Consider the following 16307-nt stretch of genomic DNA (forward strand, 5'->3'; position numbering starts at 1 on the left):
TGAGACTGAGTGATGGGTGACCACGCAGGGTCTCCTGATTAGAGACCCTCACACAGGGCATGGAAGACGGGGTGCTTTTGGCTGCCTCTCTAGTGCGCGAAGTTATTTTCTTTGCCTTTCTCACTTTCTCACTCCTTCCTAGGATTATGCAATCCCTCACTCAACCACCAAGCTCTGGAAAGCACAATTGTTTGTTTATAAGTTAGCCAGAAACTGACAACCAGCAAGCACAGAAATAGCATGTGATACCCTGCAATACACAAAAATACATCTAATTTAACTTTTCACCACAGTGGAGATTCAGGGCAGTTTGGATGAACAGAATCTACCTCTTCCACGTCCATAAAAATTAAAACATGAACTTGGCACTTATAAAGAGGCCTCCTGCCCTTCCACAGTCTCTGTCAGGTGCCTCCCTCCAGCATCCCCATCCATCCACACAGGGTTAGGGGTCACAGTATGAACCAAAATGTAGCTATAATCCTGAACAAGATTATTCAGTCACTTCTACAAATCTATAGACACCTATTGTGTGGGTACAAAGTGTGTGCCACTCTACAAAGATTCGTGATCACAACATTTCTGCGAGTCAAATGTATTTTCAGAACCAACTAACGACCCATTTATTTCAACTGGTAGAATGTATTCCCTGATGGCTTAGACGGTAAAGAATCTACCTGCAATGCAGGAGACCTGGGTTCAATCTCTGGGTCGGGAAGATCGCCCGGAGAAGGGAATGGTACCCACTTCAGTATTCTTGCCTGGAGAATTCCATGGACCAAAGAAGCCTGGTGGGCTACAGTCCATGAGGTGAGACATGACTGAGCGACTAACACACACACAGGATATACTCATTAGTTTACAGTTCTTATCTAGATCAGGGCTGGTATGTGTGTAATTTTGTACACTTCTATAATTACCTTTTTCCAAACAATTTGTTACTTCTTTTGTTGCTTGTTTTGGTCCACTGCCATATAGGATCTTAGTTCAAGGGCCAGGGATCTAACCTGGCTCCTCTCCATAGTGAAAGCAAAGAGTCCTAACCACTGGATCACCAGGGAATTCCTGTTACGTTTCTAATACAATAATATTGGAGAAAAACAAACTAGTTCTGAAGTGGCAGGTTTTGATCCCGTCCTTTTCTCCTCTTAGAATCCAACAGAAACGGAATTTTCTAAGGCATATGGCCCTAGCAAACTCTGTGGGCCTGACCAGCAAGGCCAGGGGGACCTGCATCTTTCCCTGTTCCTGGTGCTGCAGGCTGGCGAGCTCACCCCAGGCTGGCAACCCTTGCTGCCTGCTCTGCAGACACTCAGTCTGATGCTCGGGCTGGCTGAGCTGCGCTGCACCTGCGGATCTGCTGTCCTTTATGGCCACCTCCAAGGTAGCCTTTGCGTCATGAGACTCCAGTACCTGAGCCAAAGGAGGAAGTGGTGATCAGGCTAAAGCCAATGCTCTGTATCATCAGGTGGTGGCTTGGAATCTGTCCAAATAGCCCCAGGAAGCAAGCGACATTTACAGTGTTACAGCTTATGGTGCTGACTCTCCTCTGAGTCACCTAAAACCCTGCTTCTGCCAGGGGACTCCCTCCTGGCCATAATGAAAGGTGAGGAGATGTTGGTCAACCACGCCCCCTGGGCTGCTGGTGTGCACCATTGAAGCCGGTCAGACTCTCACTAAGGTCATATTCAACCTGGATCCAGCCTGGCCTCTAGGATCTGGCTCAGACCATGGTGGGGTGGTGGGTGGAGGGTGGGTAGCAGATAGCATCACAAACTTTTACACCTCCTCCTTCCCCCACCCCCACTGGGAGAAGGATTAAAAGCTCCAAGGGTGGGTTCAAACACCTGGAGAGATATCATCACCCTTCAGTAAAGATGGAATGGATGAACCCCATGACCCAGCCTGGGCTCCTCAGCCCATGTTCCCCTACGCAGATGCAGACAGATAAAGGATACATGTGTCTAACAGGAAATTATACTTCACTAAGATGAATGGTGCAGAGGAGGACCTAAGAGGAGCCACTGGATCAAAAAAAAAAAAAATTCTCCTTCCTTCTCTGCTGGATCCGCGAGGAAATCCAGAGTAAACAGGGCCCGTAAACCAGGGCACAATGAACCCTGGAGCCCTGTCCAGAATGAAGGCTTCTGTGAATAAGAAACAACTTCTCCTCCAGCTCTTGGGTAAAAACAATGGAGCTAAATTCATTTCAGGCCATTAGTGTTCCCAGAGGAAGGAGAGGCAGAGATAAGGTCTCACAATGCTGTACTTTGTACCAACTCTCTTCTTCCTTATACTGCTAAGCCCTTTCATTTAGGTCTTCTCAACAGCCTTGGGAAACATCTTTGTCTGATTTTTCTCCAGCTGGTTTTCTCTTGGCCAAGAACAGATCTTCCTGTGAGTTTTAGGATTACGGGCCTCGGAGAGCCCCAGAGACAGGGTCAGCTCTCAGCATGCAGCGTCTTGGTAACGTATTACTCTGCATTTACTCCTGGCCAAAACACACATTCTTCCAAGACACGTTAGGCTGAGCATAGAAATCTGTCTGGGAAAAAGAAACTCCATTTTCATGGGTCCTTCTTTTAAGAAAGTAATTTATTAATTATTTGTATAGAACTGTACTTCTATTTAAACATATTAGTTTAAAAAAAAGAAAGAAAAAAACAATGAGAAACCAGAGAAGAGAGAAACATACTGTGACACGTGACAGGCCAGAAAGTATTCGGTACTTTCTGTATGTTCTTAATTCAGAGACACTCCCACCCCCCCACCCACCCAAGGTGCTCACCCAGGGGGCCAGGTCTGTGCAGGGTGTGTTCATGCCTGACCTGGCGCCATACTGAATCCGGGTCCTCAGCTTTGTATAGCCACATCCTGCACAACCCCAAGAAGACCTTGACTTGCCAGAGGACCTCCTTCTCTGCCAGGTTTGTCTCATACATTCAGGGTCTAGGACCAGCAGGCAGAGAGGACTTTCGGGCAATTAATCTTCATTTTGTGTACAAGTTACACAATTCAGCTCTGAATATGGACCATGTACTCCCACCCCGCCACTTCTTGCTCCCTGAACTACAGCAAAAGAGGCTAATTGTCTAATCAAGCATGGCCTGAGCTATCCCAGGAAATGGGGCCCCCAAACGGAAAGGCTACCCACTCCAGTATTCTGGCCTGGAGAATTCCATGGACTACACAGTCCACGGGGTCCCAAAGAGTCGGACACGGCTGAGCGACTTTCTCTCACTCATGAACTGCCACAGGAGCCACGATGAGTTAGGGTAAAGTGTACCCCCAGACCTGAAAGCCATCAAGCTCAGAGCTTGCTGCCACACAATAAATGCTTTTTAAATGAACAGACTAGAATGGCATGTTCAAGAAAAGTACAGGGACTTCCCTGGTGGTCTAGTGGCTAAGACCCCGGGCCCCCAGTGCCAGGGGTGCAGGTTTGATCCCTGGTCAGGGAACTAGATTCCATATATCACAACTAAGAAATGGTGCAGCCAAATAAACAAGTGAGTTTTATTTTTTAATTTTGGCCGTGCCACACGGCATATAGGTTATTCATTCCCCAACCAGGGATCGAACTCATACTCCCTGTGTTTGGAAGCACAGTCTTAACTACTGGACCCCCAGGGGAGTTCCAGAAATCATTTTAAGAAAAAAAAAGGAGGAAAGAGAGGGAAGGCAGGATAAACAGAATAAGAATGAAGAAGTCTGACTTGACTGGAAACTAATTTGACCTGGTAAGTGTGCACAAAATCCCCAAAGACTGGACAGGGGGGCCTGCCCTGCCCTGAACACCCCCGTCTCGGGGTCCTCACTCCCTGCCCCCAGTTGGCTCATCCACTCAGTATGTGCCCCAGCTGTTTCCAGTCCTCACCAGTTGGGGCCTCCGACAGCTATGACAGCTATTGTCGCTCTCTCCCTTGAATCTTCACACCATCCCAATGTCTTCACTCTCAGCTTTCAGAAGTCCCTAGACCTCCCTCCTCATTCTAAACAAACCTGCCTTCTTCTCTCTCCCATACCCCTCCCGCAACTATTTTCTCTGCCCTTCTTCCCCCTGTACTCCCCCACACTGACTTTTGCCCCCAATTCTCCACTTACTCATTTACCAAGAACCCCCTAAAGCAGGGGGTCCCCAACCTCTGAGATCTAATGCCTGATGATGTGAGGTGAAGCTGATGTAATAATAATAGAAATAAAGTGCACAATAAATTAAATCATACCAAAACCATCCCTATGCCCTGCCCCCGGACCCCCTCCCACCCTCACCCCCAGACCTGGTCCGTGGAAAAATTATCTTCCACGAAACCAGTCCCTGGTGCCAAACAGTTTGGAGCCACTCCCCTAAAGGACTACATCCAGGATTTTCCGGGGCTCTTCTGACTTGTCAGCTTCATCTCTCTACTAGAAAGATCTCTTCTCTCAGCTGCCTCAACACTGTCACCCTCTGGGCTTGTTTACCATCTCTCTGCCTGTCCCTTAAGTGAAGGTATTCTTCTCTTCTATACTGGGTCCTTTTTCACAATATCCCACCACATTCCACGTTGGGGCACCTCAAAGCTGCAACTCCAGCCCGGGTACTCTCATGGCTGCTGGGTCCACTGAGTGGACTCCCCACAGGGACCACTACTTGGATAACTCTTGGGGGCCTCAAGTCCACTGCCCCTACCTCAGCTTGCTGGTTACCCCAGCTCACTGAGGCCCCTGACCATCCCCCCAGACACTGAAGGCAGACATTCTGGACTCCGCTGAGCAGCACCTTTCCCACCATATCTGGTCCATTCATTCTTCCAATCCCTGCTGACTGCCTTTGCTCAAGCCCTCTTCATTCCACAGCCCACAATGGGATCCCTGCCTCCAGTCTGGATGCCATGTTTGACTTAGGGGTACAAGCTGGTGGGAAGGATATGTGGTGAGGTGTGTTTACCTAGTACTTAAAGTTACTGAAAAGTCATCAGTAGTCCCTATCAGAGTAGGACAGAGACAATGAGGATTAACCCTCCACATCCCCTGCCTGGCTCCACCCTGGCCTCTCCCCCACCGCTCACCTACTGATTTCTCAGCTTTCAATGTGGTCTTTCTGAGACACAGATCTCACATGTCTGGCCCTGAATGAAGCACTTTGATAGGTCCCCAGGTTCCCGTTCCCTGCATCCAGGATGCATGACCCCCGAAAGGCCTGGTTCCCCGTTACACCTCCACACCCCTGAGGGCTCACTCACAAGTGTTCACAATCCAGTGCCTTCACCAGTGTTCCCTCTACCTGAAATGCTCTTCCCTCCTTCACCTGTGTAACGTCTACCTGTCGTTCAAGGAGCATTTGTTCAGGGAAGGTTCCCAATCAATGCCTTTTATTAACCTGTACTAGGAACATTCTTTGGACTAGTATGATGTAACACAATGATCATTACAAGGTCTCATTTTCAGAAGAGATGCTTCTAATTGCAAACCAGTGATTCATCGTATTTCGCACCCACGATCCTCTTATCTACCATTGGAGAATCCACCTGAAAAACACTCAAGCTTTGCATCCGTTCACAGCTCCCTGGGCTTCCATCCTGTCCTATGCATATCCTCCCCAGGAAAACCTGTTCTGGAAGACCAAGGAACATAACATTGGCAGGTGTTCACCATCTCCTCTGCCCCTTCCTCTGTCATTTCCCCCAGATGGTCCAGACATCCACCTGTTCAGAAGACAAACAATTTGGGGAGGAAATGAAGTCTCAGAACGGGGGAGCCACTGGCTGCAGGCTACACTGCAATTCTGGGGGTGGGGGAGGGGTGGCAGTCAAGGTCTGAGGCCCTAGGGCTAAGATCTCAGGATTCCCTGGCCTGGCCTCCTTCTTTAACTCCACTGCCTGTGGATCCTCTGTCCAAATGCCGCACATAATTAGAAGTTTTACTCCTGTAATTCCGTGATGACATCTTTTCACTTAAATACGCCTTAAAGTTACTTTTTTTTTTTTAATGCTAAAAGCAATTTAACCAAAAAGAATTTTTCCAACTCTGTCCTCACCGGTCCCCAGAATCTTCTCCCGCCCATCCCGGAGGGACACTGCTGCTCACCAGAGAGCAAAAAACGCCCCGAGGCAGAGTCAAGGGAGAAGGAGGAAGCCGCCCAGAGCGTTTTCACTGGCTCGATCATTAGGCTTGGAACAATTAGGAATTGATTGTTCTGTGGGAAACAGTTTCACTGCCCTGTTTATAATTACGCCCTTTGCCTTCGGTCATAGAAGTTATTAAAAACACACACACAACTTCTCAACCCACCCAGTCCCGCCTGGCCAAGCCCCAAAGGCTATTTTTAGACTCACTGGGACAGACAAGGAAGGATGGAAGGTGTCCCCGTGACTTCGGATTCAAAAACACCTTTGTAGCCCAGGCCGTGCCACCTGCCGGCATCCCAGCGACCCCGCTCCGTGGGTTGGGCCTCTTTTGAGGGGCTGAGCTACGAACTGTTAACTTCAAGGTGAGAGGCCACCGTATGCACCGAGCTCCCGCGGAGCCGCACTCGCCGCAGGTCTCCACAGCAATCGGGTAAATCCGCTTTAGCGTAAAGTGGAAACCGGGCGAGACCGCTGCCCTCAGGTCTGCCGCGCGCAGAGGAGACGAAGCCCGTCCCCTCCCGACCACTAAAAAGTCCAAGAGGCTTACACTGGAAGCATTCTGGAGGCAAAGAGGGGACGGCAACCCTCCTGAGCGGCTCCACTTCCACGCGCCACGACCAAGCGCTCGGGTGGAAGCTGGGCTCGCGTCGCCACGCGCCGCGACGCCAAGGTGCCAGCGCTCGAGGAACCGTCCCTTCCCCAAGCGCGCGGGACGGCCGGCGGGGGCGACTCCGAGAGCCCCTCCTGGCCCGGTCCTCCGCCGGCACCTGCGCGGGGCGGCCCGGACGTCCCCCCACTCCCAGCCCCGGAAGTCACCTGCTCTAGGCCGCCGGGTGCACCGCCGCCGCACCCCTCACCGCGAGCCTCCCCCGAGAGCGCCCCAGGCCAGTGCGCCCCCTCCCCCTTCCGGCCTGCTCCACCCCGGCCTCGCGCTCTGCAGCCCCTTCCACAGCCTGGAAAGAGGTCTGGAGCTCGCGGACTCCCCACCCGCCCACAGCCGCCCACCTTCCGAAAGTAGCAGTGGCCCTCTTTCTCCAGCGGCTGGGGGGCCGCGGGCAGCAGCGCGTCCGTCATGCTGGCGGCACCGGAGCGCAGAACTGACTGAAGCTCAGCAGCGCGCTGGTCCCAGAGGGCGCCCGGCCCCGCCCCCGCCCCGCCTTCGCGGCCGCCCCCACCTCCAGCCCCGCCTGAGGCCTGGCCCGCAGCCCTGCAGACCTGGCGCGGCCCGCAGAGACCACGCCCCCGGCCCCGCCCCGACTCCGAACTGGCAGCGCGCCGCACTAGCCCTTGGCGAGGTTGGCGGAGCTGCGAGCTCAAGCCCCTGGGCTCTTCACCTGTCCTCCTCCCCGCCTCAGGGGCTTAATCTGGGCGCGGTTGCAGCCTCAGCCCAGGGGCGCAGGGGCGTCTCGCAGCGAGACCCAGATTGGGGATTCAGCCTCTTGTCTGGAACCTTCGGCGTAAATGCAGCGCGTGGGTCTAACTAAGGCTCCTGAGCGCACGCCGCGGGGACAGTGACCAGACCCGACGCCACTTTTCGAGGGCGCGGGGGGAGCGCGGGATCCCCCAGGCCCAGTCCGGGACGCTGGGGAGTTGGCTGCGCCACCGAGGGCCTTGGCGGGTAACTCAAACCGATTGGCTCGGTGATCAATCCCCAGTCCCCCAACCCGCGTTGCAGAAACTAGGCAGATCCGCTGGGGGTCGCGGATGGCGGGAAGAGAGAGGTCCACCCAAGGAGAAATCCCCAGAAAAGGTTCCATGACCGAGATTCGACAACTGCCCTTTTTAACCACCACTTCAAACTTGAGATTTCTCAACTGCAAGATGAGTCCCTATCACTTTTGAGCAGGTCGAAGGTATTGCAACAAAAGTGGTGGATAACCGCTTAGCTTGCGCAGTAGGAACGCGAATAGTTTAGGAGCGGAAGGAGCTCCTGGCGATAGGGGTTGCATCGCTCTCTCGCCCACCCCCAGCTGATCGGTGGACTCCAGCCATAGAAGCCTAGCAGACAAGGTGCAGAAACTGGGCTGCTGGAGCCGGAAACCCCCCAGCGGGTGGGGCCACGCCCCTCTTGGCAGGTGTCCTGACGTTTCTACGCCCTCCCCCAACCAAAGGACGACTTTGCGCAGTTCCTGCTGCGTTTGGCAGTCGCGGTAGGTGCCACGGGTAGAACACGATACAGTTTGCTTTCTAAACAAGCCAAAAAGGGAGATACATTAGTGGATGTCCGAGTGTTTAAAACAAATAGTAGCAAAAACTAAGAAAACGCCGAAATAAATAAAAGTTCATCATCATTGCTGGGTCCAAGACGCAGCACGAGAAAAGGCGTTTTCTGAAAGGACTGTTTTCGTACAGAGCCTGAAGAATCTTAAACATCTGGGACAGGTACTTTGGGAAACTCTGCGTCAGGTACAGAAACTTCCTTTCTCAGTGTCAGGAGTACCAAGTTAATTTCAGCATTGTGGGTCACCCAATAATTAATCATTGCACTGGAAATGTACCCCCCCACGCACACAAACCCACGCTGGGTCTTGAGAACAACCGTTTCTCTTTGACGGAACCAGGAGTGGTAGGTCACTGTTATGTTTGTTATACTATTACCACTGCTAATAATGATGAAAGTGAAAGTGGAGAGTGAAAAAGTTAGCTTAAAGCTCAACATTCAGAAAACGAAGATCATGGCATCTGGTCCCATCACTTCATGGAAAATAGATGGGGAAACAGTGGAAACAGTGTCAGACTATTTTGGGGGGCTCCAAAATCACTGCAGATGGTGACTGCAGCCATGAAATTAAAAGACGCTTACTTCTTGGAAGAAAAGTTATGACCAACCTAGATAGCATATTCAAAAGCAGAGACATTACTTTGCCAACAAAGGTCTGCCTAGTCAAGGCTATGGTTTTTCCAGTGGTCATGTGTGGATGTGAGAGTTGGACTGTGAAGAAGGCTGAGTGCCGAAGAATTGATGCTTTTGAACTGTGGTGTTGGAGAAGACTCTTGAGAGTCCCTTGGACTGCAAGGAGATCCAACCAGTCCATTCTGAAGGAGATCAGCCCTGGGATTTCTTTGGATGGAATGATGCTAAAGCTGAAACTCCATTACTTTGGCCACCTGATGCGAAGAGTTGACTCTTTGGAAAAGACTCTGATGCTGGGAGGGATTGGGGGCAGGAGGAGAAGGGGACGACAGAGGATGAGATGGCTGGATGGCATCACTGACTCGGTGGACGTGAGTCCAAGTGCACTCCAGGAGTTGGTGATGGACAGGGAGGCCTGGCGCGCTGCAATTCATCCCCATTCATGTCCGCAAAGAGTCAGACACGACTGAGCAACTGAACTGAACTGAATAATAAAGTTGTCAATAATAGAACCTCTTCGCTAGCCAGAAAGTTTACGAATATGGTTCATGACCCTTAATAAGAGAATTAAATAATCTACATTTAACAGGTGAGAAGATGGAGGCTCAGAGGAGTGAAGTGGTTCAGGAAACACTGGCCGTTAGTGGCTGAGATCACTGTTCAGGGCTGCTGGCTCCAGTCATTCTCTGCTACTCTCAGATTTTTGTCATCTCTTTCTACTACCTCGAAGCTCCAATCGCCTTTACAATTTGTCACATACGCATGTCACTTGTACTATTTTTTTTTTAATTTCCTGGCTGTACTGTGTAGCATGTGGCATCTTAGTTCCCCCACCAGGGATTGAACCTGCACCCCCTGCAGTGGAAGCATGGAATCCTAACCACTGGACCACCAAGGAAGTCCCATCACTTGTACTATTATTAACTTAAGAGTCTTCTTTAAAATTATCCACTTTAACAAACTTTATTTTAAAACACAGCTATGTCATAACAATAAGCGGAAAACCAATGTTACATTGTCCTATGGGGACATACACATTAAAGTGAATATATTGAAAACCAAAATCTGTTATTTAATCTAGCCTAACACCTTTGTCTTCTTGAACTGCTTCTTTTTTATTAAAAAGGGAGAAGAGCAAGAAGAGGTAGCCTGGTGTTAAAGACACCTCAGCCCACCCTGAGAGCTAGCTGAGACGAGGTCCTGGGCATCTTTAGAGGAAAAGAAGCACTTCTTTGTATGTTGTTGTGGTTCAGTTGCTCAGTGGTATCCGACTCTTTGCAGCCGCATGGACAGCAGCTCACTAGTCTTCCGTGTCCTTCACCATCTCCTGGAGCTTGCTCACACTCATGTCCATCAAGTCCGTGATGCCATCCAAACACTCCTTCTCTGTCATCCCCTTCTCCTCCTGCCTTCAATCTTTCCCAGCATCAGGGTCTTTTCCAATGAGTTGGCTCTTTGCATCAGGTGGCCAACGTATTGGAACTTTAGCTTCAGCATCAGTCCTTCCAATGAAAATTTAGGGTTGATTTTCTTTAGGATTGACTGGTTAGCTCTCCTTGCAGTCCAAGAGACTCGCAAGAGGACATTTCGAAAGCATCAATTTTTCGGTGGTTAGCCTTCTTTGTGGTCCATACATGACTACTGGAAAAACCATAGCTTTGATTAGACGGACCTTTGTCAACAAAGTGATGTCTCTGCTTTCTAATATGCTATCTAGGTTGGTCATAGCTTTTCTTCCAAGGAGCAAGCATCTTTTAATTTCATGGCTGCAGTCACCATCTGCAGTGATTTTGCAGCCCAAGAAAATGAAGTCTGTCAGTGTTTTGATTGTTTCTCCATCTATTTGCCATGAAGTGATGGGACTGGATGTCATGATCTTACTTTTTTGAATGTTGAGTTTTAAGCCAGCTTTTTCACTCTCCTCTTTCACTTTTATCAAGAGGCTCTTTAGTTCCTCTTTGCTTTCTGCCATAAGGGTGGTGTCATCTGCATATCTAAGATTATTGATGTTTCTCCCAGCAATCTTGATTCCAAGTTGTGCTTCATCCAGCCTGGCATTTCACCTGATGTATTCTGCATATAAGTTAAATAAACAGGGTAACAATACAGCCTTTACACACTCCCTTCCCAATTTGGAACATAGTCCGTTGTTCTATGTTTGGTTCTAACTGTTGCTTCTTGACCTGCATACAGGTTTCACAGGAGGCAGATAAGGTGGTCTGGTTTTCCCATCTCTCTAAGAATATTCCACAGTTTGTTGTGATCCACACAGTCAAAGGCTTTGGTTCAGTCAATACAGCAGTAGCTGTTTTTCTGGAATGCTCTTGCTTTTTCTATGATGCAACAATGTTGGCAATTTGATCTCTGGTTCCTCTGCCTTTTCTAAATCCAGCTTGTACATCTGAAAGTTCTCAGTACTGTTGAAGCCCGGCTTGGAGGATTTTTGAGCATGACCTTGCTAGCACGTGAAATGAGTGACATTTAGGGTAATGTGAACATTCTTTGTCATTGCCCTTCTTTGGAATTGGAATGAAAACTGACCTTTTCCGGTCCTATGGTCCCTGCTGAGTTTTCCAAATTTGCTTACATACCGACTGCAGCACTTTAGTAGCAGAATCTTTTAGGATTTGAAATAGTTCAGGTGAAATTCCATCACCTCCATCCACTACCTTTGTTCATAGTAGTGCTTCCTAAGGCCCACTTGACTTCACACTCCCAGATGTCTGGCTCCAGGTGAGTGATCACACTATCATGGTTATCCAGGTCATTAAGATATTTTTTGTATAGTTCTTCTGTGTATTGTTGCCACCTCTTCTTAATATCTTCTGCTTCTGTTAGGTCCATACCATTTCTGTCCTTTACTGTGTGTCCTGGCAGGCATCTTCTGGCCCTGGGAACCATCTGCGTGTCCCTCCTAGAGGCTGTGCATTACCAGACATCTGTAGACATTCTCATGACTCCTTGCAGGGGGCTCACAGGCCTGAGCCCTTATCTCTGATCCTGCTGCGATCAGGAAATGAGAGCCGCTGCTGCTAACCCAGCAGGACGGTAACTTCTGACCCCCTATTTGTCAACCCTGCTGGTGTTGTGTGTCACAGGAACCACCAATGAGCCTCTGTGCTCCTAATAAAAGAGCCGGGCTGGGAACTTCTGAGACAGGCAATGATTAAAATCTCAACTATTTTGTCAAGTCCCTGCTTTACCTTCTGGCTGGGGCCAGCAGCTGACTCTCCAGGGATTCAGTTTCTCCAAATAAAATGTAAGTCTCACCTCCTAAGACTTGTTTGTTGAAAAAGGAGCACTGGTTTCTCTGGGAGCAGCCTGATGTACATCCTCTCTTGGAGAATCAGATGAAATTTGCTAACTAGAAGCCAAAATCACAATGTAACCCTTAAATGAATGAAGTTATAGAACGAATTATAGATCCAGGGACTATCCTGGCTGTCCAGTAGTTAAGTCCCTGCTCTTTCAATTCAAGGGGCTTGGGTTTGATCCCTGATTGGGAAGCTAAGATTCCACATGCCCTGCAGCATGCCCAGGAAAAAAAACTTATAGATCAAGTTTGCATTTTTCAAGAAAAAAATCTTAGAAATTGAAGCCACATGGTGCCATGGAGCACTGACTTGAGAAAACCACACCAGGCTCTGTAGGCTTTGCCACTACATCACCTTGACCAGACCCTTTTACCCCTCGTGGCCTCAGTTTCCGCAGCTCTGAAATATAGCCAAGTGCGTACAGTTGTTTATTGCATACTTTATGGCAGGAGCTGTGCTATGCACTTTGCATGCATGATCTCAGTTGGTCAACAACCCTATGAAGTGGGTAGTTTATCATTCCCATTTTACAGATGAATAAGTTGAGGCTCAGATGTTACTGGTCTGGTAAGTTAGATTGCCTGATGTTACAGCACACTTTATGGTACACTATACTGTTACATGTGATTTAAAAGGAAAGATATTTTGGGATCTTGGGAAGAAGTGATTAGGAAATAAACATAAATAAGAGACAGAATAGCTCCCAAAAATATTAGTATTAGTATTAGTAAAAAGGTGAAACAACCAGAATCTTGTACACTGCTTGTGGAAGTGTAGATTGGTACTGCTACTTTGGAAAACTGGCATTTTCTACTAAAGAGGGGTATATGCATAACTTGTGATCCAGCAATTCCAAATCTAGGTAGATACCCAATAGAAATACACACATCTATTCTCCATATGTACCAGAATGTTCATAGCTGCACTTTTCAAAGTGAAAGTGTTAGCTGGTCAGTCATGTCCAGTTCTTTGTGACCCCATCCACTGTAGCCCACCAGCTCCTCTGTCCATGGAGTTCTCCAGACAAGAATACTGGATTGGGTAGCCATTCCCTTCTCCAGATGATTTTCCCAACCAAGGAATCGAACCCAGGTCTCCTGCATTGCAGGCGGATTCTTTACCATCTGAGCCACCAGGAAAGCACTTTTCACAATAACCCTTTATTTGGGACTTCCCTGGAAGTCTAGTGGTTAGGATGTTTCGCTTCCACTGTTGGGGGCATAGGTTCAGCCTGTGGTTGAAACTGGGATCCTGCATGCCCTGTGGTGAGGCCAATTTTTTTTTTTAAAAAGCACCTAACTGGAAACTTCTCAAAATGCCCATCAACTGTAGAATGGATAAGAAATTGTGGTGTACTCACATAAGGAAAACTAACTTATTACTATTATTAATATAAGCAACAAATATGTTGTGAGCAAAATGCTTGACTTACCAAAATGTGTTTGAGCCAAAGAAGCCACACAATGCTATATAACTCCATTTTATGTAAAATGGGAAACAGACGAAATTAATCTATTCTGAGGTTATTGCTTCTGGGATTGGGGGAATTTTCTATTTCTTGATCTGCTTGTTATTACACAGGTGTGTTCACTGCATGAAAATGCACAGAGCTATGTGCTTATGATTTCTGCACTTTTCTGTATATATGTCCATAGCTCAATAAGAAATCTCAATGGAAATAAATTGTTGCTGTTCATTCGCTAAGTCGTGTCTGACTCTTTGTGACCCCATGGACTGCAGCATACCAGGCTTTCCTGTCCTTCACCATCACTTAGAGTTTGCTCAAACTCATGTCCACTGAATCAGTGATGCCATCCAAACATATCACTCTCTCTGGTCCCCTCTTTCCCCTGCCCCCAATCTTTCCCACCATCAGAGTCTTTTACAATGAGTCAGTTCTTTACATCAGGTGGCCAAAGTATTGGAACTTCAGCTTCAGCATCAGTCCTTCCAGTGAATATTCAGGGTTGATTTCCTCTAGGATTGACTGGTTTGATCTCCTTGCTGTCCAGGGGATTCTCAAGAGACTTCTCCAGCAGCACAGTTCGAAAGCATCAGTTCGTCGGTGCTCAGCCTTCTTTATGGTCCATCTCTCACATCCATACATGAGTACTGGGAAAACCATAGCTTTGACTAGATGGATCTTTGTCAGCAAAGTGATGTCTAGGTTTGTCATAGCTTTTCGACCAAGGAGCAAGTGTCTTTTATTTTCGTGGCTGCAGTCACCATCTGCAGTGATTTTGGAGCCCAGGAAAATGAAGTCTGTCAGTGTTTCGACTGTTTCCCCATCTATCTGTTGTGAAGTGATGGGACTGGATGCCATGATCTTACTTTTTTGAATGTTGAGTTTTAAGCCAGCTTTTTCACTCTCCTCTTTCACACTCATCAAGAGGCTCTTTAGTTCCTCTTCTTTTTCTGCCATTAAAGTAGTAATATCTACATATCTGAGGTTGTTGATTCCAGTCAATCTCGATTTCAACTTGTGGTTCATCCCACCTGGCATTTCGCATGATATATTCTGCATAGAAGTTAAATAAGCAGAGTGACAATATACAGCCTTGATGTACTCATTTTCCAATTTGGAACCAGTCCATTGTTCCATGTCCAGTTCTAAAGGTTGCTTCTTAACCTGCATACAGATTTCTCAGGAGGCAGGGAAGGTGGTTTGGTATTCCCATCTCTTTAAGAATATTCCACAGTGTGTTGTGATCTACACAGTCAAAGGCTTTAGCATAGTCAATGAAGCAGAAGTAGTTGTTTTTCTGGAATCCCCTTGCTTTCTCTATGATCCAGTGGATGTTGGGAATTTGATTTCTGGTTCCTCTGCCTTTTCTAAATCCGGTTTATACATCTGGAATTTCTTGATTCAAGTACTGTTGAAGCCTAACTTGAAGGATTTTGAGCCCTGCCTTGCTAGCATGTGAAATGAGCTCAACCGTATGGTAATTTGAACATTCTTTGGCATTGTCTTTCTTTGGGATTAGAATGAGAACTGACCTTTTCTGGTCCTGTGGCCACTGTTGAGTTTTCCAAATTTCCTGGCTTATCGAGTGCAGCACTTTAACAGCATCATCTTTTAGGATTTGAAATAGCTCAGATGAAATTCCATCTTCCTCTATCTTTATTAGTAGCGATGCTTCCTAAGGCCCACATGACTTCACACTCCAGGATGTCTGGTTCTAGGCGAGAAACCACACCATCATAGATATCCAGGTCATTAAGACCTTTTTTGTATAGTTTTCTGTGTAATCTTGCCACCTTATCTTAATCTCCTCTGCTTCTGTTAGGTCCTCACCATTTCTGTCCTTTATTGTGCCCATCTTTGTATGAAATGTTCCCTTGGTATCTCTCATTTTCTTAAAGAGATCTCTAGTCTTTCCCATTCTGTTGTTTTCCTCTGTGTCTTTGCACTGTTCTCTTAAGAAGGCCTTCTTCTCTCTCCTTGCTCTTCTCAGAAACTCTGTATTTGTGAGTAACATTGATTCCCAGGCATTTAGAGCAGAGTTCATCGTATGTCTTGAGTTCCGTCCCACCACCAGCACTGATGTGTGGACCATGAGAAAGAAATTATTCTCTACCCAGCTGATTCACCCATCTTCCTACCTGTAGTTTTCTGATAAGATTCTGAGATTTGTAGTTTCCTGCCTGTTTGAATAAGAAAGGAAGAGTAAGTGGTGTTTTACCTTTTTGGGGCTTCCCTGATAGCTCAGTTGGTAAAGACTGAGGTCTCCGCCTGCAATGTAGGAGACCTCAGTTCAATTAATGGGTTGGAAAGATCCTCTGGAGAAGGGAAAGGCTACCCATTCCAGTATTCTGGCCTGGAGAATTTCATGGGCTATACAGTTGCAAAGAATCGGACTCACCTGAGCAACTTACATTTTCTTTATCAGTTGCTTCAGCTTTGCAGATAAACAGGCTGTTCATGGGACTTCCTTTGTGATCCAGTAGTTAAGACTCTGCGCTTCCAGTGTAAGGAGTGAAGGTTTGATTTTTGGTTGTGGAACTAAGATCCCACGTGCCTTGTTGTCA

The 16307-nt window shown here is 47.8% G+C and overlaps 1 protein-coding gene across 2 annotated transcripts in view; it reads right to left on the reverse strand.

Moving 5' to 3' along the window:
- RHPN2 (rhophilin Rho GTPase binding protein 2) overlaps positions 1–7331 on the reverse strand; it is a 70882-nt gene extending 63551 nt beyond the window's left edge. The window contains exon 1 of one of the 2 annotated variants that reach the window (XM_069549002.1): positions 7116–7331. In XM_069549002.1, the coding sequence (XP_069405103.1) occupies positions 7116–7184 (69 nt within the window). In that variant the 5' untranslated portion in view covers positions 7185–7331. The remainder of the gene's footprint in view (positions 1–7115) is intronic. The other variant, XM_069549003.1, reaches the window with a different exon arrangement.
- Positions 7332–16307: the final 8976 nt, after the last annotated feature.

Source organism: Ovis canadensis, chromosome 14 (genome assembly GCF_042477335.2).
Source record: "Ovis canadensis isolate MfBH-ARS-UI-01 breed Bighorn chromosome 14, ARS-UI_OviCan_v2, whole genome shotgun sequence".
Lineage (NCBI taxonomy): Eukaryota > Metazoa > Chordata > Mammalia > Artiodactyla > Bovidae > Ovis > Ovis canadensis.